Source organism: Pristis pectinata, chromosome 11 (assembly GCF_009764475.1).
Source record: "Pristis pectinata isolate sPriPec2 chromosome 11, sPriPec2.1.pri, whole genome shotgun sequence".
Classification (NCBI taxonomy): Eukaryota; Metazoa; Chordata; class Chondrichthyes; order Rhinopristiformes; family Pristidae; genus Pristis; species Pristis pectinata.
In genome coordinates this window covers 62898343-62924392 of record NC_067415.1, presented here as the reverse complement: position 1 = coordinate 62924392, position 26050 = coordinate 62898343, and the positions used below count along the sequence as shown (strand labels likewise).

Here is a 26050-nt window from a genome sequence, read left to right as displayed (position 1 = left end):
AACAGGTCAACAGCAGATGTGCTTCCTCTGGCTCTTTACTCTGCTGTGGACCATCTGGACAACAGGAACTCATACATCAGGTTGCTGTTCAACACAATCATCCCATCCAAACTCATCAAGCTTAAGACCTGGGCCTCTGCACCTGGATCCTTTACTTCCTCATCGGCAGACGCCAATCAGTGAGGATTGGTAACAACATCTCCTCCTTGCTGACCATCAACACATGTGTACCTCAAGGCTGCGAGCTTGGCCCCCTGCTCTATTCCTTATCCACACATGACTGTGGGGCTAAGCACAGCTCCAATGCCAATTACGATTTCGCAGATGACACCACTGTCGTTGGACAAATCACAGGTGGTGATGAGTCAGCTTACTGGAGTGAGAAAGGACACCTGGTCAAGTGGGGCCACAGCAGAAACCTCTCGTTCAATGGCAGTAAAAGTAAAGAAGATTATTGACTTCACGAAGTGGAAGAAGGGCGAATATGTGTGAGACCACATTGGGGGATTGGCGGTGGAAAGTCAGCAACTTTAAATTCCTGAGCATTAATATACTGGATGACGTTCCCTGGGCCCAGCACAGAGATGCAATCACAAGGAAGGTGCACCTGTTTCTTTATTTTCTTAGGAGGTTAAGGAGGTTCGGTTTGTCACCGAACACTCTAACAAACTTCTACAGATGTGCTGTTGAACGTATCCTGACTGGTTGCATCATGGTCTGGTACAGTAATTCGAATGTGCAGGATTCTTAGCAGTGTGGAGGATAGAGGGATCTTGGGGGTCCAAGTCCATAGATCCCTCAAAGTTGCCATCGCAAGTTGTTAGGGTGGTTAAGAAGGCATATGGTGTGCTGGCCTTCATTAGTCAGGAGATTGAGTTCAAGAGCCACGAGGTAATGTTGCAGCTCTATAAAATTCTGGTTAGACCACACTTAGAGTATTGCGTTCAGTTCTGGTCACCTCATTATAGGAAGGATGTGGAAGCTTTAGAGAGGGTGCAGAGGAGATTTACCAGGATGCTGTCTGGAGTAGAGAACATGCCTTATAAGGAAAGGTTGAGCGAGTTAGGGCTTTTCTTCTTGGAGTGATGCAGGATGAGAGGCGACTTGATGGAGGTGTATAAGATTGAGGGGCACAGAGTGGCATAGAAAGCTGGCACCCTTTCCCCAGGGCAGCAACGGCCAATACCAGAGGACATCAGTTTAAGGTCAAAGGAGGAAAGTTATCAGAGGTAGTTTTGTTTTTACACAGAGTGGTGGGTGACTGGAATGCACTGTCAGGGGTGGTGGTAGAGGCTGATACAATAGGGAAATTTAAAAGACTTAGGCACATGGATGTAAGAAAAATGGAGGGTTATGGGCTGTGTAGGAGGAAAGGGTTAGATTGATCATGGAGTAGGTTTATATAGGTCAGCAAAACATCGTGGGCCAAAGGGCCCGTACTGTGCTGTACTGTTTTATGTTCTATCCCTTTGAGCCCTGGGAGCAGAGATGATTTTTTTTTCACCTAGATCATGTTTGCATTCTATAATGAGGCAACCTGAATTGAATGCAATACTACAGGTTTCAACCCGACAATTCCTCAACGTTGACAATTCCTCTCTTCCCACAGATGCTGCTCGACCCACTGAGTTCCTCCAGCAGATTGTTTGTTGCTTTTGGCTTTGGATGTTGTCTGTTCAAATGTTTCATCGGAATAAGGCGAAGTTATAAATCAAATCTGAGCCTGATGACTTCTTTCATTCTCAACATACTTGACCTCTACCATAAAAAAAAATCAATCTTTCATTGAAACATAGATCTGGAAATTGGATCCATCTGCATCTGTTTTTTGTGCATAAATCACATATTTGGCACTACATTAAAAAATTTTGCAGCCGTTTCCTTTTGGAATCCCACCAACCAGGAAGCTGGGCAAAGCATTTTTGTCATGATTCTGTCATGCAGAATAGTTTCTGCATGTTTCTTACATGTAATTATGCAAAACATTCATGAATATTTCTGATTACTAGTTAAAACACATTTGAAAGAAACACAAGCAAAAATCGTGGAAATACTCAGGAGCACGGTAGTGTAGCGGTTAGCGTAACACTAATACAGCGCCAGCGCCCCGGGTTCAATTCCAGCCGCTGTCTGTAATGAGGTTATACGTTCTCCCCGTGACTGCGTGGGTTTCCTCTGGGTGCTCTGGTTTCCTCCCACATTATAAAAGATGTACAGGTTAGGAAGTTGTGGGCATACTATGTTGGCGCCAGAAGCGTGGCTACACTTGCAGGCTGCCCTGAGAACACTCTATGCAAAATGATGCATTTTGATGTACTAGTGACTAATAAAGATATCTTATCTTAGAGGTAGCATCACTGGAAAGAGAACTTGAAGAAATTAGAGATCAAACATAACATAAAACAAAACTTATAGAAGTCTACATGGAACGAGCTGCCACAGGAAGTGGTAGAGGCAGATACATTTGAAAGGCATTTGGACAGGTACTTTGAGAGAACTGCAGAGGGATATTGGTCTGAAGAGGGCAAATGGGATTTGCATAGATAGGCATCATGGTCAGTGTGGACAAGTTGGGCTAAAGATTTTGTTTCTGTATTGTTCAACTCAAAGTCCTTTTTCTGGTGTGATTTTTGTTTTGCAGATGCAATTCATAGGCTGGATTGAAAACTTAATGTCATTAAAAGGGTTAGATGATAATTGCTCAATTTTATGGAGTATCACATGAGGAAAAAGTCAAATTTCTGTATTGTGTATTTTCTCCTACCTTGTACAAATATTTATTTTCAAGTTTTGGCACAAACTAGAAGGGCTGAATGGCCTGTTTTCTGTGCTGTAGTGTTCTATGGTTAAATGCATGGTGTGGTGACTCACCGTCTAGTCGGGCGAACCAGCTCGGCAGTCGGGTCGCGCAGCATCGGAGCGACGAGGCTCAAGGTGGCGGCGGGCCTTGTCTTTCCGAGCGACGGGGAGAACCCGCGCGCGGGAAAGTCCTGATGACGTAGGACTTACGTCATTGCCGGTTGTTTTGGGCGGGAACATTCTCCCTTAAAGGGCCCGCGCAAGGCGGGAAAATAAACCAGTTCTGTTTGGCAATCCTCCGAGTAGAGTCTTGTTTTATTCCGCGGTAGCAACTGCTACATTGGTGACCCCGACGGTCCAAACGGCTTTTGGACCCGCGAAATGGATGACAGCGCAGCAGCCAATGCAGTGCCCACCTTTTGGACACTTCGGCCCAGCATCTGGTTTGACCAGGCCGAAGCGCAATTCCACCTTCGGCAGATCACCTCTGACTCCACGAAGTACTACCATGTGGTTAGCTCTCTGGACCAAGAGACAGCTGCCCAGGTTGGAGACTTCATCCAGTCGCCTCCGGAGGAGGAGAAGTACCCGGCTTTCAAAGACCTTTTGATCCGGACCTTCGGCCTCTCCCGTCATGAGCGCGCCGCCTGCCTGCTTCATCTGGATGGCCTGGGGGACAGATCCCCATCCGTCCTAATGAATGAGATGCTGGCATTGGCCGAGGGACACAAGCCATGCCTGATGTTCGAACAGGCCTTCCTTGAACAGCTCCCCGATGACATCCACTTGATGTTAGCTGACGCCGACTTCAGCAACCCCCGTGAGGTGGCCGCCCGGGCAGATGTCCTGTGGAGGGCCAAGCGCGAGAGCGGTTCGTCCGTCAGTCAAATCACCAGACCGCGAGCCCAACGCCCGCCTCGCCCGGCCCCAGCAACCGAGCAGCCACGCCCCAGAAACGCAGACGACGACACGGGGGACCAGCTGTGCTTCTACCATCAGAGGTGGGGTGCGGAGGCCCGTCGATGCCGCCCACCCTGCAAGTTTCAGGGAAACGCCAGGGCCAGCCGCCGCTGATGGCTACGGCGGCTAGCCGCCGACAGAGCCTCCTCTTCGTTCAGGACAAGAAATCTGGACGGCGTTTCCTCGTTGATACTGGAGCGGAGGTCAGTATTTTGCCCCCGACAGGCCGCGACACTTGTGACAGGCCACCAGGTCCTCTACTCAATGCTGCCAATGGTACAACGATACGGTCTTTCGGCACCCGTACGCTTCAATTACACTTTGGCGGCAGCCGTTTTACCTGGACCTTTACCCTTGCCACCGTCGCCCGACCACTCCTAGGAGCCGATTTCCTTCGGGCCCACAACCTGTTAGTCGACCTGCGAAGGAAGCGGTTAGTCCATTCTAGCACTCTCCGGACCTATCCCCTGGGAGAAATCAGCCCACCAGCCCCGCGCCTGGACTCCATTTCCCTTTCTGGCGATGATTTCGCCAAGCTCCTAGCCGAATTCCCATCGATTTTGGCACCTTCGTTTACAAATTCTAGGCCCACACACGGGGTACGACACCACATCATTACCACAGGGCCACCCCTTCATGCCCGAGCACGACGATTACCTCCAGACAAGCTCTGCCTGGCAAAGGAAGAGTTCCGTCACATGGAGGAGCTGGGGATTGTTCGCAGGTCAGACAGCCCCTGGGCCTCCCCCCTGCACATGGTCCCCAAAGCCACCGGAGGGTGGAGGCCCTGCGGCGACTACCGCAGGCTGAATGACGCCACCACCCCGGACCGCTATCCCATCCCTCACATCCAGGACTTCGCAGCGAACTTACACGGGGCCCGCATCTTTTCCAAAGTGGACCTCGTTAGGGGATACTACCAAATCCCGGTCCATCCGGATGACGTCCCCAAAACTGCGATTATCACCCCATTCGGCCTGTTCGAATTCCTTCGGATGCCGTTCGGCCTTAGGAACGCCGCGCAGACCTTCCAGCGGCTGATGGACGCGGTAGGCCGAGACCTGGACTTCGTGTTCATTTACTTGGACGACATACTGATCGCCAGCCGTAACCGCCAGGAACACCTTTCCCACCTCCGCCAGCTGTATTCCCGCCTCCGCGATTTCGGCCTCACGATTAACCCGTCCAAGTGCTAATTCGGACTTTACTCTATTGATTTCCTCGGCCACAAAATCACCAGCGACGGGGCAACACCCCTACCCACCAAGGTGGATGCTATCCGCCATTTTGCCCGCCCCGACACAGTCAAAGGCCTACAGGAATTCCTTGGGATGGTCAACTTTTACCATCGTTTCATCCCTGCAGCAGCCCGTATCATGCGCCCTCTGTTCTCGCTGATGGCTGGTAAGGGCAAGGACATCACCTGGACTGACGAGGCTGCGGCTGCTTTCGTTAAGGCCAAAGACGCCCTGGCAGATGCCACGATGCTGGTACACCCCAGGACTGACGTCCCGACTGCCCTCACGGTAGACGCGTCCAACACCGCGGTGGGTGGGGTACTGGAACAGCTACTCGAAGGCCGCTGGCAACCCTTGGCATTTTTCAGCAAGCACCTTAGACCGCCCGAACTGAAGTACAGCGCTTTTGATCGGGAACTTCTAGCGCTGTATCTGGCGGTCCGGCATTTCTGATACTTTCTAGAAGGCAGGCCTTTCACCGCTTTCACCGATCATAAGCCTCTGTCCTTTGCCTTCTCCAAAGTCTCCGATCCCTGGTCAGCTCGTCAGCAGAGACATTTATCCTACATTTCCGAGTTCACAACTGACATCCAACATGTCTCCGGAAAGGATAATGTCGTTGCTGATGCACTTTCCAGACCAACCATCCACAACCTATCCTTGGGTGTCGACTACACGGCCCTAGCTGACGCACAGCAAGCCGACGACGAACTGCCCAGCTACAGAACCGCAGTCTCGGGTCTGCAGCTCCGAGATTTCTTGGTTGGTCCAGGTCAGCGGACCCTACTTTGCGACGTTGCGACTGGTCAACCCCGCCCTATAGTCCCTGCAGCCTGGCGGAGACGCGTTTTTGACTCGGTACATGGGTTGGCGCACCCGTCCATCAGATCTACTGTCCGACTGGTCGCCAGCAAGTTTGTCTGGCATGGCCTGCGCAAACAGGTCAGTGAGTGGGCCGGGACTTGTCCGCGCTGCCAGATGTCAAAAATCCAGCGACACACCAAGGTCCCACCACAGCAGTTCGAGCCTACCCGTAGGAGGTTCGACCACATACACGTCGACCTCGTGGGCCCTCTGCCGGTTTCAAGAGGAGCCTGGTACCTCCTTACCATCGTGGACCGGTTCATGAGGTGGCCTGAGGCAACCCCCCTGGCTGACATCACAACTGATTCCTGCGCCCGGGCGCTGCTCACAACTTGGGTCTCACGGTTTGACGTTCTGGCCCACATCACTTCAGACAGAGGCACCCAATTCACTTCCAGTCTCTGGGCTGCATTAGCGAACCTGCTAGGGACGCAGCTGCACACCACCACGGCCTACCATCCTCAATCAAACGGGTTGGTGGAACGTTTTCACCGCCATCTGAAATCGGCCTTGATGGCCCGCCTGAAGGGTCCTAACTGGGTTGACGAGCTGCCTTGGGTCCTGCTCGGCATACGCACTGCCCCCAAAGAAGTCCTCCGCACTTCGTCAGCTGAGCTTGTATACGGGGCGCCACTAGTTGTCCCCGGGGATTTCACACCTGCCCTTCGGGACCAAGGGGAACAACCCCCAGCAGTCCTACAAAGACTGCGCGAGAAGCTTGGCGCCTTGGCCCCGATTCCCACCTCTCGGCACGGTCAAGCCCCATCCTGCCAGCCCAAGGAACTACGGGACTGTAAGTTTGTTTTCGTTCGCAGGGGCACACCTCGGGCGCCATTGCAACGACCATATGAGGGACCGTTCCGAGTCATACGGAATAACGGATCCACTTTTATTTTGGACATTGGAGGCAAGGAACAGGTTTTCACGGCAAACCGCCTCAAACCGGCCCATTTGGATCTGCAACAGCCTGTCGAGGTTGCCACGCCGTGACGCAGAGGCCGCCCCCCTAAGCGGCAGCTGGCACAGCCCACGGACCTTGGGGACTGTCTCGCCGGTTCTGGGGGGGGGGGTTTGTGTGGCGACTCACCGTCTAGTTGGGCGAACCGGCTCGGCAGTCGGGTCGCGCGGCGTCGGAGCGACGAGGCCCAAGATGGCGGCGGGCCTCGTCTTTCCGAGCGACGGGGAGAACCCCCGCGCGGGAAAGTCCTGATGACGTAGGACTTACGTCATTGCCGGTTGTTTTGGGCGGGAACATTCTCCCTTAAAGGGCCCGCGCAAGGCGGGAAAATAAACCAGTTCTGTTTGGCAATTCTCCGAGTAGAGTCTTGTTTTATTCCGCGGTAGCAACCGCTACAATGGTACAAAATGTTTAATAAATATAAAATGGTTAAAATTAAACTTCTCAAATAATGGATGTCCAAGTGATTAATGGTCAACAATAACTGCTTTTGCTTACCTTTTCTTTTGATGTGATTGTTAGATTCAGATCCTTAAGAACAGGTTCACAATCAGGACTGTAGCCAAAGCTGACATCTTCAAATGTCACAGTGCCTTGGTTTGGCCAGTCACTAGGTGGGGGTTTGTAAGATTCCCATGCTGCCTCGCTTTCAAGTTCGGTGTAGTCTAGCACTCTTTCCACTGATGTCATCTACAAGGATAAGACAGCATTTAAAAGTGCCATGAGGTTTGCTGATGCTTCCTTTCACACAGACTTTACTGAAGCCAGTTCATTTAAAGAAAATATCTGGCTGTGAAAAGAATATGGCTGCTTCAACCATCTTACATAAAAAAAATAAGTAGTTTTACACAATTGTACACTTAGTGGTAGCACTCTTGACACTGAAGGGGACAGTTTGTCTATTTCTATGACTGGAAACTCCATGATATCAAGGAAAGAAAACAGCTCCACTAGTACCTGAAAAATGATTTTGACTGATGGAAAGAGTGCAGGAGATCCACCAACTAGGTGATAATAATAACAAACATGGATTCTCCATTACTGCCCAGGATTGTGCTTGCTTTATTAATTGCTCATTCAACATGTCCTGCCACTTTCAAAGATTTGTGCTCATCTGCACTTAGATGGCTGTTACCACCATCAATCACCCTGCACTGTCTCTCCTCACGCTTTCTGCTAAAACGCATCACTTCACATTCCTCTGCATCAAATGTCATCTGCTACATATCTGCCCATTCATATCCTCCTACAGTCTAACATTATTTCCCTCAACGTTTACAACACCTCCAAACTTGGTACTGTCAGCAAATCTTGAATTATTATCCTCTACACCTACACATCCAATTCTCTAATTTGTATCAAAAAATTAGAGGACCTAGTACTGCCCCGTGTGGAACAATGCCGCTGACCATATTCTAGTCTGCAAAAAGCAACTATTGACCACAACTCAACTTCTGTCCTTGCATCAATTTTTATCCATGCTCCTATACCTTTAGTTCATGGGTCTCAGTTTCAGTAAACACGCTTGTATGTAGGACTTTCTAAAACTGCTTTCAGGAACTCTATATTGAGAACACCTACTATAACTATTACCTCATTAAAAATTCAGTCAGGTTGGTCAAACAAATTTGTACAGGATCTCCTTTGACTCTAGCTTCTCAAACTAACCTTTTCCTTTATTATTCTTCCTAATGGCTTGCCCATCACAAACATAAATCTGTGAGGCCTGGCAGGTTCTTACTCCTTTTTAGACAGGGATGTCACATTTGCCATTTTCCAGTCATCTGATATGCCCCTGTACGTATAGAGAGATTGGTAGATAGTAAATCCTTCTGTAATTTTAAATTACTTTAAACATACCTGGCCTTACCAACATGTTTTTATCAAATCTTCATGCGTCCATTAATTCTAGAACCTCTGCTTTTGTGAGCTATTGGAAGTATCCTTTTTCCTGATAATGACTAATACAAATAACTTAATACTAAACATTGCAGCATTGCCCTTTGTTTCTTTGGGAAGAATCCTGCTCCCTCACTTTTCCAACCCTACTTACCATCCTTATACCAACAGAAGATTTTCTGTTTGTTTTTACTCTAACTGCCATTCCACTCACATACACTCTTTGTGTCTTTCCTTTACATTTTGCCTTTTAGCTTACCACATTCCTCCTGCTTCTTACTTGACTAATTCAACCTGATGATCACCACACATTTCTTTTGTGTTTCTCTATCCATTTTGTCAACCATGAAGCTACAGCTTTGGCTCCTTAACTTTCCCTATGTTGAATATATATACAAAAGTCATCCTGTCTGGAGATGAAATACATCCTCTTTAAAAGTCTCCAAATGCTCCATTATAGTCAGCAGGAATTAGAGGAGCAAATGTGTAGGGAGATCATAGATAGGTAGGTATAGGAATAGTAGGGTTGTCATAGTGCAAATGGATTTGAAGGGTAGAATTTGCTAAGTGTGCCCAGAAAAGTTTTCTCAAGCAATATGTGGATGGCTCCACTAGAGAAGAGGCCACACATAACCTCCTCTTAGCAAATAAGGTTGACATGTGGTTGATGTGTCAGTGGGGGAGCACTTTGGGATCAGTGGCCATAATTCTATTAGTTTTAAAATACTTATGGAAAAAGATAACACCAGTCCACTAATTAAAGTCCTAAACTCTGAAAGGCTAACTTTGATGGAATTAGATAGGAACTTGTGCTACTCAGAAGAGTTTAAACCGTTTGGCAGAGGAAATGGGAACCAGAGCACCAGGGCAGAAAGTGGAGGGATTGAGAGGAAGGTAGATGTCATGACCAGTAGGTCTGTAAGGAAGGACAGGCAGGAGCAAGGTAATAGACATGGTGGGATGGACAGGTTGATGTGTGTTTATTTTAATGCTAGTAGTATTAAGGGTAAGGGTGATTAACTTAGAGCATGGATCAGTACACGGAACTGTCGTGTTGTGTCCATTACAGAGACTTGGTTGAGAGGAGGACAGAACTACATCTACAATCTATGTCTTGGGTACTTTCAACCCCCTGAAATCGTGAATGCTAAATATTCATAACCGTTTGAGTGAAGATTTTTCTTCAGTTTTAAACAATTAACCATTTTTCTGAGATTTTGACCCCTAGTTCTAGATTTCCTATTCAAGAGAAATATCCTCCCAGATTCAACACAGTTGGGCTGCTTACGAATGTTTGTTGTTTCAATGAGATTATTTCTCATTTCTCTAAACTCTACTTGAAAATCAAAAGTTTACAGAACTATGGGGGAAAAGTTGGGAGATATGATTACTTGGATAGCTCTACAAAACATTCAGACAAACGGCCTCCTCTTGTGCTGTATCAATAGAAATGTTACCTCTCACCTGAGCCGCAAATAAATCAGATCCATGGTGGTGGAAAAAAAATAAAAAATGACTTCCCTAATTTCAATTTTTGGAATTTGAGGTGTTTTAATATCACTTTTACTACAATTATATATAATTAAAAAATGACTGTAAAAACAAAATAATAATAATGATTGCTAAAACCTTTTTCTTATCGAGTTGAAAAAATGAGATAAAAAGTGTCTTTGTACAACATATGTGGATGTAAGATGGAAGGGCTGGTGATCAAACTAATTAAATATTTTTTGGGAGGTATGGTAACCCGCAAAAATTCTCAACTGACTCCAAAAAAATACTGAAAGGGAAAGCACCAACAGGTAGGAAGGTCTTAATGGACAAGCAATGGTGAGTAGTGCAAAACTAATTAAGTTGCAATGATTCACTTAGGATTGTATAACAATGGGTTTACCAGCCACAAGTTACTTCACAGGCATTGAATTAGTAGAAACTATCCCTTTGGGATGTGGAGTTCCTACGTAAAGAAGGAACCAAACAAACTAAATACAGGCAACACCCATGTTCTGGCTGTTTGGGTTACAGCAATTTGCCCTCACAGATTTCACAAATCAGCGCCAAAAATTTGAGATATGGAAGAAAATTCACTCTGATGGAATTTATGTGAAGAAGGTGTAAATAAATGAACACACAATTTAATTTTTTTCAACTTGCATTTCTTGATGCTTGTGCCGATTATGCAGCTTTGCATTATGGAAAATTGCAATATGGCCCGATTCTGGGAACGCACCCCCTCGGTAATGCAAGGGATCGCCTGTGACCAATTGTCAACAATATTAATGTAGATGTTGATGTGCTAGATCAACCCGTTGTCAGGCATGGGGTACAGGGAAAAATTGTAGGATTGAAGAGAAAAGATTCTCAATAAATAAAATCAGAAGTATTTGGGGGTTTGCCCTTTTGTGCACAATCTGCACAAAATAAAAGAACCCTGCACAAAAGTTAGATTCAAATTATGTTCAGCTCAATTCAAGCATCCTTGATCAAGAAATCGCAGAAGGACCCAAAGCTGCCAATGAAACTGGCTGGGACTCCAGGATGAATTGATCTCCATTGTGTGTTTCTGCTAATTATGTTCCTTGAAGGGGTTCTAAATATGAAGTTGGTTCTTTTCCATGCATGGATGCAACATGAAAATTTTAAATGTTTTTGAATATAACTGAAGAAGTGAAGTTATATTCCAATTCAACCAATTCTGAATATTGTTTAAATGTCCTTTCCCAGAGTTTAAAATAAATTATTTCTAGGTTAACAGTGATTAAAAGGCTTAGTTTTTTATATAATAAACCCATTTTCAGCTGATTAATCAAAGCACCAAGTTGTTTTTGTTAATATATCAAGTAACGATTCATGACACCTTTTGCATTTGGTGTTATGCACATGATTTGAGTAGAAACTTAAGAGAAATTACTCTCAGATCAGGTGCAATTTGTGTCTGGATTGTGCCAAAGTGGAAACTCCATCCCAGTTACATTCTTCTAGCTTGCTGCATTAAATATTTTAAGAACATTCTTACCAGATTTTCAACTTCAGCACTTTGGCGAACTCCCCACTGGAACATGCCCATCAGTGTGATAGAATAAGACAGAGCTAAACCAACCTGTCCTGCATCTAGCTCTGCAAGAAAAGAAGTACTTGCAGTTACAAAAGGTACCTTTCTTATCCACTCTGGAAACACACTAGAAGATACTGGCCCTGTTGTAATGTAGGAAACTCACCTGTCAATTTACACAGGTAAGACGTTTGTTCAAGAGTATACAGTAACTTAACTGAAGACACAAAAGAGGAAACAGGCCTTATGACTTCTTGGGTGCTGTTCTGCTACTAATATAATCATTTATGTTAACAGCTAATCTATACTCACACTCTGTGCCTGTTGTTTTTGTTTACACTTCCCCTCTGATTCTTTTGTAAACAGCCTGATTCTTGTTAGTATTTAGAACCTTGCACCTGTCACAAGCAGCCTTTATTTGCTTTATAGACTCAGTTGTACAGCACAGAAAGGGGCCTTTCAGCCCACCACATCTTTTGCCCATTCTACACTAATCCCATTTGCCCACATTAGAACCATATTCCTCTACCCCTCACCTATTTAACTGTCTGTTTAAATGTCTGTTAAAGTGTACGGATCTTAGAACCATAGAACACTACAACACAGAAAAAAGGCCATTCGGCCCTTCTAGTCTGTGCCAAAACTTTATTCTGTTAGTTCCATTGACCTGCACCCAGTCCATTACCCTCCAGACCTCTCCCGTCCATGTATCTATCCAATGTATTCTTAAAACTTAGGAGTGAGCCCACATTTACCACGTCAGGTGGCAGCCCATTCCACACTCCCACCACTCTCTGAGTGAAGAAGTTCCCCCTAAACCTTTCCCCTTTCCCCATGTCCTCTTGTACTTATCCCTCCTAATCTAAGTGGAAAGAGCCTACTCGCATTTACTCTGTCTATACCCCACATACTTTTGTAAACCTCTATCAAATCTCCCCTCATTCTTCTACACTTCAAGGAATAAAGTCCTAACCTGTTCAATCTTTCCCTGTAACTCAACTCCTGAAGACCTAGCAACATTCTAGTAAATTTCCTGCTCTTGATGTTAGTTTCTAAAAACAGAAAAATTGCTCAATGTACTCAACGATTTCAATACAAAATCTGTCAATACCAAACCATAAAAAGCTTGTAGTTTAATAATACTGAATTGGTTACATCAATTACAGGTTTATTTGATCAGTCCACAGGTTCTATATTCAACTCAACCTTGCTATAAGTAATGGAAAACAAAAAAACAAATAAAAACTTTTCAATAGAAAATTAGTTTAATTGCAAATTTGCTTGGCGAAAAAAGCTAAGCTGTTGATTAATAATTACATCCATAAATCACGATGTTTGATTATAATGTAAGGAAAAGGCTGAAATTCCTACTCACGGTTTGCAATTATAATGGAACTAAAAGCAACAGCTGTGACAAAAACCGCACAAAGAACATCCAATCGAACTGCAAGCCACCGTGAAGTAGACAGGAAAAGGAACCACGTTTCTGTAGAGAAAAAGGGAAATAAAAGTTTAATGAAATCAATGAAACATCCTTTATCATTTTGTCAAAACAATTCAGAATACAGTTTTGTGCACAATGTATTATTCTGGACTGAAACTCATTAAGGTAGTTTAAATGTTTCTATTTATGTTATTAAAATCTTATAATACTAATATTAATGAAATGTTCTTGCGACCTTTCCATGTGAAATTATCAGTTACATGTTCAGCAGCGACCACGTAGGTAGAAACAGACGAACTATTGGACTCAAAACATAAACAATGGTTCATCTCTACTAGAATCTATTAAAAGGCTACAGGAAGTTTATATGATATCAACTGAGATGAACTCCACTTAGCCTGACAATAAAGCATAGCCTGAAACATTTTGTTGCTACTTGATCGATGCATATTTCAAACAAACATACTTCCATGTCGAGCGATATGTGAAGACAAGCATTAGTTTACAGAAGTGTACAGCTTATGCACCATTGGTGCTGTGGAAAGCTTTTTTCCTTTCCACAGAGTCAAGAATGTACTTAGCACAAAACTAGACTGTATTATCCATAAGAAAGAATGCTTAATTGCAACTATTTCTAAGCGTCCACTTCTGCAAGTCAGTCTGCATTCATTCTTTAATGTCTTCTCTATGTTTCAAACATGTGAGGAAGAAACATCTTAAGTATAAAGTCATATAATTGTACAACATAGAAAACGACTCTTCAGCCCACCACATCTATGCCAACCAATAATTCCACTTGCCTGCATTAATTCAATATCCCTCTATGCCTTGCTCATTCAAGCACCTGTCCAGACGCTTCTTATATCTTGTTACTGTTCCTGCCTCTATCACCTCCTTTGGCAGCTCATTCCAGATACCAACTACTTTTCGTGATAAAAATTTACCCCTCAGATCCCCTTTAAATCTGCTCCCTCTCACCTTAAATCCATGCCCTGTAGTTTTAGATTCTGCTATCATGGGAAACAGGCACTGGCTATTGACCCTATCTCTGCGTCTCATAATTAATATACCTCCATCATGTCACCTCTCAGCCTCCTTCGCTCCAGATAAAACAGACCTAGCCTATCCAATTTCTTTTGATAACTCAAGCCCTCCAATCCAAGCAACATTCTGGTGAAGCTTTTCGGCATCCTCTCTAGCTTAATCACATGCTTCCTTTAGCGCGGTGACCAAAATTGCGCAGAGAACTCCAAGGGTGGCATAACCAGCGCTATGTACAACTGTAATATGACATCCCTAGTGCCTTGGCCAATGGAAGCAAGCATGTCTTCCTCACCACCCTGTCTACCTGTGTTCCCATTTTCATATCCCTAGGTCTCTCTGTTCAACAAGAACCCTGCCATTTACTGTGTGTATCCTGTCTGGTTTGACTTCCCAAACTGCATCACTTTGCATTTGTCCGAGTTAAGTTCCATCTGCTATTCCCTTGCCCACATTTCTGGTTCATCTAAATCCGTGGACAACCTTCTTCACTCTCCACTATACCACCAAATTTGGTGTCATCCTGCAAACTTACTAATCATGCCATCTACCTACTCATCCAAATCATCATGACAAACAACAAAGGACCCAACAGCATTCCCTGCAGCACACCACAGGGCCCAGGTCTCCAATTTGAAACACAACCCTCCACTACCACCCTCTGCCTCCTATTACCAAGCCAGTTCAATATACAATTTGCTAACTCACCCTAGATCCCATGTGATCTAACCTTCTGAACCAGTGTACCATGCAGGACCTTGTCAAAGGCCTTGCTAAGGTCCATGTAGACAACGATTATTATTCTACCCTTTTTAATCCACTTGGTCACCTCTTTCATGATTTCCCATCAACAAAGCTATGCTGACTATCCCTTATCAGTCTTTCCCTTTACAAATGCAAATAAGTCCTGTCCTTCAGAATCCCTTCCAATAACTTTCCCACCACTGATTTAAGGCTCACCGGCCTGTTGTTCCTCAGCTTATCCCTGATTTTCTACTTAAATATAGGCACAACATTATATATCCACAACATCAGTATCCCATGTGATGTCAAGTAAGTTTCCAATGTGAATCAAATACATAATTGAAAATGGTTTCGTGAACAAAAATAGAGTACAAAAGGACAAGTCATAGAGTCCCACAGCACAGAGACAGGTCCTTCAGCTCACTTTGTCCTTGCTGACCATCAAGTACTCAATTATATTAATCCCAGTTACCAGCACTTGTAGTAAACTTCTACATCTTGAGGATTCAAGTGCCCATCTACATACTTCTGAAATGTTCTGAGCATCTGTGCCTCCATCAGCATCTCACACAGTGCATTCCAAATTCCAACATCTTCCAAATGAAAAATGTTCTTCCTTTTCTCCCCTGTAAACCTGTTACTCCTCTTAAATCTATCCCCTCTGGTTATAGGATTCCCTGGACAAAAGTTGAATACTGTCTGCCCTATCTATGCCTCATAATTTTGCAATCCTCTATTAGGTCCCCCCTCAGACTTCTCTGCTCTAAGGAAACCAAACCCAGACTATGCAGTCTCCCTTCACAACTGAGATACTCTATCACAGGCAACAACTTGGTAAATCTCCTTTGCACCCTCTTCAGAGTAATCATATCCTTTCTATACTGAGGTGACCAAGAATGCACACAATATTCTAGACGTGGCCTCACCAATGTTTAATAAAACTGTGCTATAGCTTCCCTGCTTTTATAGTCTATGGCACAGCTAATGAAGACCACTCCACATTTGATACTCCTTAGGACCCAACCATTAACTGTGCATGTACTACCCTTATTTGACCTCTCAAAATGCATCTCCTTGCACTAAGCATCATTACATTTCATCTGCCATTGCTCTGTCCAAATTACCAGCTAATCAGTAACTTTCTATAGCCTGAGACTGTCCTCCTCACTATCCACAACGTCACCAATTTTCATTTCATTTGCAAACTTACCTATTACACCTTCTGCATTAACATCTAAATTGTTAATGTACATAACTTACAAGGGTCCCAGTACCAATTTCTGTGGTACACCACAGGTCATTGGCTTCCATTCACAGTAGCAATCCTCCACCATCACCCCCTGTATCCTATTACCAAGGCAATTTTGGAGTCAATTTGCTAATTTGCCTTGGATTCACTAGGTTCTAACCTTCTGGGACGTTAGGCTATTGTTTATTGACTACAGCTCTGCCTTCAATACAATAATCCCAAGCAAACTTGTCACCAAACTCCGAGACCTAGGAATCAACACCTCCCTCTGTAACTGGATCCTTGACTTTCTAACCAACAGACCACAATCAATGAGGAGAGGCAGCCATACCTCCGGCACAATTATTCTCAACACTGGTGCCCCAAAAGGCTGCGTCCTCAGCCCTCTACTTCCTATACACTCATGACTGTGTAGCCAGATTCTGCTCTAACTCCATCTACAAGTTTGCAGATGATACCACTGTTTTAGGCCGTATCTCAAGCAGCGATGAGTCAGAGTACAGGAAGGAGATAGTGAGCTCAGTGGAATGGTGTCATGACAACAACCTTTCCCTCAATGTCAATAAAACAAAAGAGCTGGTCATTGACTTCAGGAAAGGGGGTGGTGTACATTCACCTGTCTACATCAATGGTGCTGAGGTCGAGAGGGTTGAGAGCTTCAAGTTCCTGGGAGTGAACATCACCAACAGCTTGTCCTGGTCAAATCACGTAGATGCCACGGCAAAGAAAGCTCACCAGCGCCTCTACTTCCTCAGGAGGCTAAAGAAATTTGGTTTGTCCCCTTTGACACTCACCAACTTTTATCAATGCACCAGAGAAAGCATCCTCCCTGGATGCATCACAGCTTGGTACAGCAACTGCTCTGCCCAGGACCCCAAGAAACTGCAGAGAGTTGTGGACACAGCCCAGCACATCACGGACACCAGCCTCCCCTCCTTGGACTCTTGTCTTTACCTCTCACTGCTTTGGTGAAGCAGCCAGCATAATCAAAGACCCTACCCACCCAGGTCATTCTCTCTTCTCTCCTCTTCCATCAGGTAGAAGATACAGGAGCCTGAGGGCACGTAACACCAGACTTAAGGACAGCTTTTACCCCACTGTGATAAGACTATTGAACAGTTCCCTTATACGGTGAAATGGACTATGACCTCACGATCTAACTTGTTGTGACCTTGCATCTTATTGCACTGCGTAAAGGAATTGACCGGTACGATCGGTATGCAAGACAAGTTTCTCACTGTACCTCGGTACAAGTGACAATAATAAACCAATACCAATACCTTGTCAAATGCCTTGGAGAAGTCCATGTGGACTACTTCAGCAATACTGCCCTCATGTATATACTTAGTCACATCTTTGAAAAACTCAATCAAATTTGTCAGATATATCTCCCATCGACAAAGCCATTCTAACTATTTTTGATCAATCCCTGCCTTTCTAAACCTAAACTAATCCCATCCTTCAGAAATTTTTCCAATAACTTGCCTACCACTGATGTAAGACTCATCAGCCACTAATTGCCTGGTTTATCCCTGCTACATTTCTTGAATAAATAAACTACATTTGCTGCCCAAACTGAAGGCAAATGAGTTTCACAATCATTTTCAATTTTAGTTTATGTCTGATGATGTTTGAAGCTGGCAATCAGAACGTTTATAATTTCTTACTGGAAAAAATACTACCAACAAATTAATTACCCACATACACATTTATGGGCAGTAGAGTGAAAAGTTCTATGAGTACAGAGTTCTACCAGTGAAAAGTTGAAACACTGATTTTCAATGAATAAAAGACCAACATGCAATTGTATTTTTAAAATGTAGCTATAGAATTTAAACTATAGAAAATTTGATATCTAAAAGAAAACATTTTCCTGTTTGCAACAACATTTCCAATTTCCAACAACATTCGAAGATAGAGGTGCATTAATAATAATGCATTGAAGACCATGTTACTTTTCACTTTTCATTTATGTTATTTAGCAATATCAATGCAAACAATGTCAAATTGTGTTTTTTTCAATTTTTAAATTTTTTATGTCAAGCTAACTGGGCTATGGTTTCACAAGCAAAGAACAAACTGCTGGAAGAACTCAGCAGTCAAACAGCATCAGTGGAGACAAAAGGATGATTGATGTTTCAGGTCAAGACTCTGCATCAAGACTGAGAGTGCAGAGGGAAGATAGCCAGTATATAGAAATCAGGAGTGTTGCAACAGAGCCTGATTGGTGATAGGTAGATTCAGCTGAGGATGGGGAAAATGGGAAGATGGAGCCAGGTGGGGAAAGGTATTGAGTCTTGGTAATGGTGGGGGGGGAGATCAAGAAGGTGAAAAAAGGGAGAGAGACCATGGGTGGACTGATGGGAGTAGGAAAAGAACACAGGAAGAGAGGGGAATCTGAAATTGGACAATTGAATGGTCATACCATTGGGCTGTAAGCAGCATTTATGGAGGCAAAGTGATGGTCGGTGCTTCAGGTTGCGACTGCATCAGATGCTGCTTGACCCGATGAGTTACGCAGCAGTTTGTGTTTTGCTTCAGGCTTCAATCTCAGACTCACCATCTCAATATGTTTGTAAAAAATTTTAAGTTTAGCTTGGCAACATTATAAGCCTTTTCCTTCACCATCATTTCCCTTATCATGGAAAAAAAACAAAATTGCTAACTTACCCACTTATTATTACACAGGAGGCATTTTGGCCTTTGCTGTCCATGTCAGCTCCAAAAGGAGAAATTCAAACAGTCCCATTTTCACTCTCATTTTGATATAGCCTTGTAACTTACTCCCTCCCACAAGCCCATCAATACCTCCTACCCTTTGATTCTTTTTCCACTTACGCTAAGGAGTAATTTACAGTAGCTGATTGACCGACCAGCACGTCTTTTGGGATATAGGATGAAACTGGAGTAGCTGGCAGAAACACTCATGGCGACAAGGATAATGTGAAAATACTACACAGAGGTCAGGGCTGAATCTGGATCTGTGGAGCTGAGAGGCAACAACAACAGCTGCTGTGCCACCATGCTGTCCACTTTTCTTGTTAGCCAAGGTTGGAACACATTTCCCCTTGGGCTGTTGTAAACTATGCATTGATTATTTAGATATTAGCTACTGCTTGCCTATTGTTATACCTTTTGATGCAGTTTCAGAGTGGCACAACTAGCAGAGTTGTTGCTTTACAGCTTCTGTGACACAGGTTTAGTTCTGACCTCTGATGCTGGCTGTGTGGAGTTTGCATGTCTTCTCTAAGTGCTCTGGTTTCCTTCCATTTCCCTTTGACATACAAGTTGGTAGAGTAACTAGCCACTGTCTTCTGAAGCATTGCTGTTTAGGAACATTAAGGAAGCTTATCCTATAACTATACTGTCCCTATGGGCTGGGTGGCACCTCCCACAAACTGCATCTCACTGCTGCTCCCCCGTCATGAACTGCTGAGAAAGCATTCAGTTGGGGCTAGATTTACGATGGTTACAACTTTTTAAAAATTTAACCACCTTAATCCTCACCATTCCCCATCCATTCCCAGACCCATCTGCTCACAGGAATTAATATTTTCACTGCCATTTCCTTCTTCCTCACAGAATCTTTGTAAGTTTATGACAAGGAAGGAGGGATATCTGCCCACTTTGCCTATACTGGTCAAAAAGGAAGTACCAAACGTTAACTCACCTTTCAACCCTAGGTCAATATCCCTGCAGATTATGGCTTTTCAAATACAAAGCTATGTTTCTTTTATTGCTTTCATTATAGTTTACAACCCAGCATGCATCAATCTCAATGTACGTCAGTCTCAATCTCAGACTCACCATCTCAATACATTTATAAAAAAATAAGTTTAGCTTTTATATTCCTTGCTGGTTGTTTTATATATATTCGTTTTGCATCCTTTACTAGATGAAAGTGGTAGATGAGCTTTCTTTGGATCTGCTGGTTTTCATAATTCTCCAATATTTTCACTATTTTTTGCTCTTATGCTGATTCAAACTTTTCAAACTCAGCTGGCATTTGAATAAATTACGTTGCATGAAGTTTAAAACTAATTCCACATACAAACCTCTGAACTACAATAGCGTTTGAAGACCGTTTTCCTTTAGAATTAAATACCATATAGTTTTTTTCAGTTCTGTAAGTAATTGCTGAGGATGCACTTAAGATTTCAGTCTCTTCTCATAACAGGTTTTCTGTTATCCTTGCTCTCTAAAAGCCCACACCTCTTCATAGATTGTTTTCATTGATCCTACACGCATTTGGCATTTCATTGAAATGGGTATTGTGCCCTATTCTAAAAGTGACTAATATTTAATCACTGATTCCACTATCGTGGGCACTACAGTTTAGCCTAATCTTGTCTATGCACTCATAGGAGCTCTTGGATACTGAGCAGGAAGATTAAATATTGCAGAAACGTAAGCAACCAAGGAAATTAGCTTGTGGAGACACAAGAGACTGCAGATGCTGGAACCTGGAGCCACAAACAGTCTGCTGAAGATACTCCAGCAGATTATTGTTGCTCAAGGATATTACCTAGGTTGCTTTTCAGGTTTGCAGTGTATTACTTGGAACTGAAGAAGCTCTTTAGCTTTAATTCTCCTTGCTTTGTACAGAATTTTCAAAACAGCATGTAAATTATTGAGTTGGGAAAACAATGAAAATCATACAATCATCTCACCTGAATGAAGATCTTGATGTTCATCAAATTTTGCCTGAAACTGTTGCTCTGTTTTTGTAGCACGAATTGTCCAAAGTCCTTGAAGGGATGAAGATAGGTGGGAAAAGGCCGGACTTCGGGCTGAATTACAAAATCAATGTACATATCGTTATTTTTTTTGCAGTAATTTTAACCACTGTTACATTTATAAAGAAAGCATGAGCCCAGGGCCTCGTATCAATTAATTACAGTATCCTTTTCTAGATTTTAAAATCTAGGTGGTATAACTGTTATCATAATTAACAGCATAACTTTTCATCACATTTTTTCAACCATTTTCCTTTATTATTGTCATAGAAACATTTCTGAATAATTTTTTGCTTGTATTGGTGGGATGTTTCACAGAGAGATATGGCGGAGGCTTGTCACTGAAGATGCTCTAAGTGGAGATTTGGTCTGGAGTGTTGACCAAGGGGAGTGACGTCCTGTGGGATAGGGGAGCAGTCTTGGCAGGTGGCTTAAAGAGCCCTCATCCATATTTGTTCCAGCCCTAACTTTGGTCAGAGACACACAGTTAACCCGAAGAAGGATTAACTGAATTAAAGATTAACAAGAAAGTGTGCTCTAGGGCCAGCAGGAAACTTTATAAAGGATACCAATACAGACACTGAAGGTCTAATGAAAGGCTTAAAGCACAAAATGGTCATTTCATGCTGAAAGCAGACATTGTTCTCTGCTTAGATAGTAACATTGAAAAAAGTGGTGCATGGATGCTTTTAAATATTTCAAGCAAAAATCTGCCACTAAGATATACTACAAAGTGCATTCACCACAATAAATAATCTTTGTAAGCTTAATGTTTTCAAGGATACATGTCCTTTCTGAGTCATGATGGGGTGGCCACAGGAGTAATGAGTGGTATGGCATTTGTCGCTATGAAGCATGGGAGGTTGGTGGGTGAGGCTTTGGGCCTGGAGATTGGGCCTTCAGTATTGGGTCACAATTGATTACTGGAGCAGTTGGGATTAAGGGCAGACTGGAAAGGTGGGGGAGGGAGAGTTGTGATTCAGAAGAGTGGCAGGGTTAGTGGATAAATTAGAGAGTCTAATAGAGCACTCGACTCCATCCACAGACAATGGGCCTCGCATGTGTAAATGAAAATCAAAGAAACACTGGCCAGATGAGCATTGTCGGATAGTGCTGCATATGTCTGACAATCCCTGCGTTTCAGCATATCAGGAATACATGCAATGCATATGATAAACCCCAATTTGAGTCAATAAAAATATTGCTTTCAAACTTAATTTCTTGGTGCACATAAATGTTGCAATATACAAATGAATTTTGAGGACAATGTGTTCACAATATTTCAAAAATATTATACCATTAACAAGTCCAAGTCCATAGTTCCCCAAAAGTGACAACACAGGCCAAAAGGGTGGTGAAGAAGGCATATGGCATGCTTGCCTTCATAGGTCAGGGCATAGAGTATAAAAGCTGGGACATTACATTTCAAATTTACAAAGCACTGGTTTGGCCGCACTTGAAGAATAATGTGCAGTTTGGGTCAAGACACCACAGGAAGGAATTGATTGATCTGGAGAGAGTGCAGAGGAGATTCACCAGCACACTGCTGTGATTGGAGGACTTCAATTATGGGGAGAGATTGGATTGGCTGTACTTGTTTCCCTGGAGCGAAGGACACTTTGAGGGGTGACCTGATAGTATCTAAAATTATGATTGGCATAGAAAAGGTAGATATTAAAAATGTTCTCTCATGATAGGAATATTAAAAGCAAGAGGGCACAGACTTAAGGTGAGAGAAAGGAGTTTTAAAGTGGACCTGAGGGGTAAGTTTTTTAAACAGAGAATGGTTGATACCCAGAACTTGCTGCCCAAGAGGGTGGTGGAATCAGGTGTAATCACCATGTTTAAGAGGCTTTTAGACAAATAGGCAAGGCACAGATGGATACACTCCTAATGCAGGCAAATGGGATTAGTATATTTGGGCAAAAAAGGTCAGTGTGAACACACTTATGACCTTATTATGTGAAAGTTACCTAAAGGAGAAATAAAAATGCCAAGCTTAGAATCCCAGTAAACATAGACATTGGTCTCAAACTGTAAACCATCTAAAAAGGCATGCTAAAGCATTGCTTTTCAGTGGTTTGTACCAGTCTTGTACAGGGTTCCCTGGCATAGACATTATGTTGTGCAAGAGGCACAATGTGTCATATTTGATAAAAAAGGTCCTTCCTGAAGGTGAAGCTTGCAGATGAAGTAATGTTTAGAGAGGATGAGGGATAGCAGGTGGGAAGAGTATTGCAGGGAAGGGACAAACATTGCATAGACAATGGTAAACTGACAAGAAAGGAGTAGAGGATTATGGGCAGAGGAAAGAGTCGTGACTGAGGGGAGCAATGATGATGAAGCAGGGAAAAAGAGAGCCATGGAGGAGGGAAAAGGGAGGATCATGGGGGTGGGGTGATATATCATAGAAGGAAGAGAACAGACTATAGAAGACTGCAGAGAGATGATTGTGGAAGGATGAAGAGTACTGTGGATGTGGGAGAGAAGTTCTCAATGGGAAGAAAGAGGATCATATTTAAGAAACAATTGTGGAAGGGAGTGAGAGGATGGGGGGTAGATAGCTTTGGAGGTTGGTGGAAGGTTTGAGTCAGAGCAGCGTATTTTGCAGTGGAATAATCGTGGAGTGAATCCTTTAGTGTGATGATTGGAGTGGGAAATTATTATGAAAGAAATTGGCTAAGGCTTGCTTCTGTGTGTAACCAGTGCCTTTCGCAGGCCTTGTCTGTGCAGTACACTTTATTACAGGTGGTGCAAAACAAGTATTGCATGTCCTTCATAGTCACATATGTACCTCATGTAAGGAGGACCCTATCTAATTGATAGACGTCCTCTAACAGTGCAGTAAGTAGGTTTTTGATTAAATTCATCGCATGTTGTACAAAAACTTTGGGGTATGTGATAGAATATCTGGACATCAAAATTTTAAAAATTTACTAAAAAAGCTGCAAAGGAATGGCAGCTGGAATTTAACTCAGACAAGTGTGAAGGGTTGCATTTTAGGAATTCAAACCCAGTACAGGGCATACAAAGTGAATGGCAGAGCTCTGGGGAGTGTGTAGAACAGAAAGACCTAGGGGTACAAGTACATAGTTCCCTGAAAATGGCAACACAGTTAGATTGGGTGGTGAAGAACAGTACGGCAGCTCGCCTTCATTGGTCGGAGCATTGAGTACAAGAGTTGGGATGTCATGTTAGAGCTGTACAACACACTTGGAGTATTGTGTGCAGTTTGATCACCATGCTATAGGAAGGATGTGATTAAGAGGGTGCAGAAAAGATTCACAAGGATGTTGTCAGGACTGGAGGGCTTGAGTTATAAGAAGCGACGGGTAGGCTGGGACTGGTTTCCCCTGGAGCAAAGGAGGCTGAAGGGTGACCTTATAAAAGTATATAAAATTATGAAACCTGGAAGAATCAAAAATAATGGCCATATGTTTAAAGTAAGAGGGGAAAGATTTAAAGGGGACCTGATGGGTAGGTTTTACACACAGAGGGTGGGTATATGGAATGAGCTTCCAGAGGAAGTGGAAGAGACAGGTAGAATTACAAAGTTTAAATGACATTTGGATAGGTACATGGATAAGAAAGGTTTAGAAAGATATGGGCCAAACGCAGGTAAATGGGACGAGCTCAGGTAGGCACCTTGGTCAGCATGAACAACTTGGGCGAAAGGGCCTGCTTCCGTACTGTATAACTTGATGACTCTATACTTTTATAAAAAGATTATTGTTTTAAAAAAGGCACATTTCATCAGAATATGCTGAAAGTCATCCAATATTGGCTAAAAGATGGATATCAAAATGCACTTCTCTGAAGGGAGCTTGACGGTGGGAATAATTGATCAATTCCTACAAAGCATACCATGACCACTAGCAACAGGAAGAAAGGAATCATTGGAATTTAGATAAGATTGTGGAAAATCTGACAATGTAATCTGTCTCCTCCACCTCCACCCCAACCTGTCTTCTCATCCTTCCTATCCTTCTTTTATTCTTCCTCTCTCTTCCCCAGTTACCATAAAAGCTGTCCAGAACATCATTAAAAGACTTGTAATTTAATTTTCTGAGCCATACTTACTAGTTGTTTCCATGCGTTTAATATCACGTGATGTTTCCAAGAAATAGCGCCGAAGGAAAGAGAATACAACAACAAGTGGAGTGATCGGAATAAGTATCCACGGAATGACAGATACTGCCACGGCTAACACACCCAAGATCTGCAGAAGAGTCTTGAAAATAACAAGTAATTTTATCATCTTGTGAACAATTAGTTCAGTTATGAGAAAACAATACAGTTGAATTCTAACTGGAAGGAATCCATTGAAGGTTATTAGAAGTCCTCAAGAATAAGGACATACTGTTAACAGGGATAAAAATGCTTTTGAATATATCTCTTTGCTTAGATAAGAGTTATGAAATCATAAAGTCACCGAGCATAGAAACAGGCCATCCTTTGTACTGACCTACACTAATCCCATTTACCCACATTAGGTTCATAGCCTTCTATGCCTTGGCGACTCATGGTACTTGTCTAAATGCTTCTTGTGTATCCTTAGATTCTCTACCTCCAACAAATCTTCAGGTAGCTTATTCCAGACTCCAACCACTCTCTGTGTTAAACAAAAATCCTCCACAGATTCCCTCTAAACCTCCTAACTCTCACCTTTTTGTCTCAGACACTGCTCCCACCACGAGAGGAAAAAGATTTTTACTATCCACCCTATCCATTTGCCTCATAATTGTATATACCTCTATCACCTTTCAGCCCCCACCATTCCAGGGAAAACAAGCCCAGCCTACCCAATTTCTTCTTGTAACAGTAACACCCCAATCCAGAAATCTTAAATTTGAAGTGTTCTCTATAACTAACATTTATGCTGTTCAATTCAAGACAAGGTCTCCATCACCACTCTACAACAACTTTCATTGTTATAGAACATAGAAACAGGCCGTCTCATCCATGCCAACCATGATGCCTGAATATGTTAATCCCATTTGCACACATTGGGCCCATATCCCTTTACACTTAAGTCTCCAAGTACCTGTCCAAATGCTTATTAAACA

The 26050-nt window shown here is 43.3% G+C and overlaps 1 protein-coding gene across 4 annotated transcripts in view; it reads right to left on the bottom strand.

Annotated features, from left to right (window-relative positions):
- abcc4 (ATP-binding cassette, sub-family C (CFTR/MRP), member 4) overlaps nucleotides 1-26050 on the bottom strand; it is a 353844-nt gene that overhangs the window by 52926 nt on the left and 274868 nt on the right. For 3 of the 4 annotated variants that reach the window (XM_052025926.1, XM_052025927.1, XM_052025928.1), the window contains exons 21-25: nucleotides 25065-25215; nucleotides 20919-21038; nucleotides 13146-13256; nucleotides 11735-11835; nucleotides 7318-7509 (exon numbers count right to left, since the gene is read on the bottom strand). In XM_052025926.1, coding sequence (XP_051881886.1) covers nucleotides 7318-7509; nucleotides 11735-11835; nucleotides 13146-13256; nucleotides 20919-21038; nucleotides 25065-25215 — 675 coding nt within the window. Of the gene's footprint in view, nucleotides 1-7317; nucleotides 7510-11734; nucleotides 11836-13145; nucleotides 13257-20918; nucleotides 21039-25064; nucleotides 25216-26050 lie in introns of those variants that run through there. The other variant, XM_052025929.1, reaches the window with a different exon arrangement.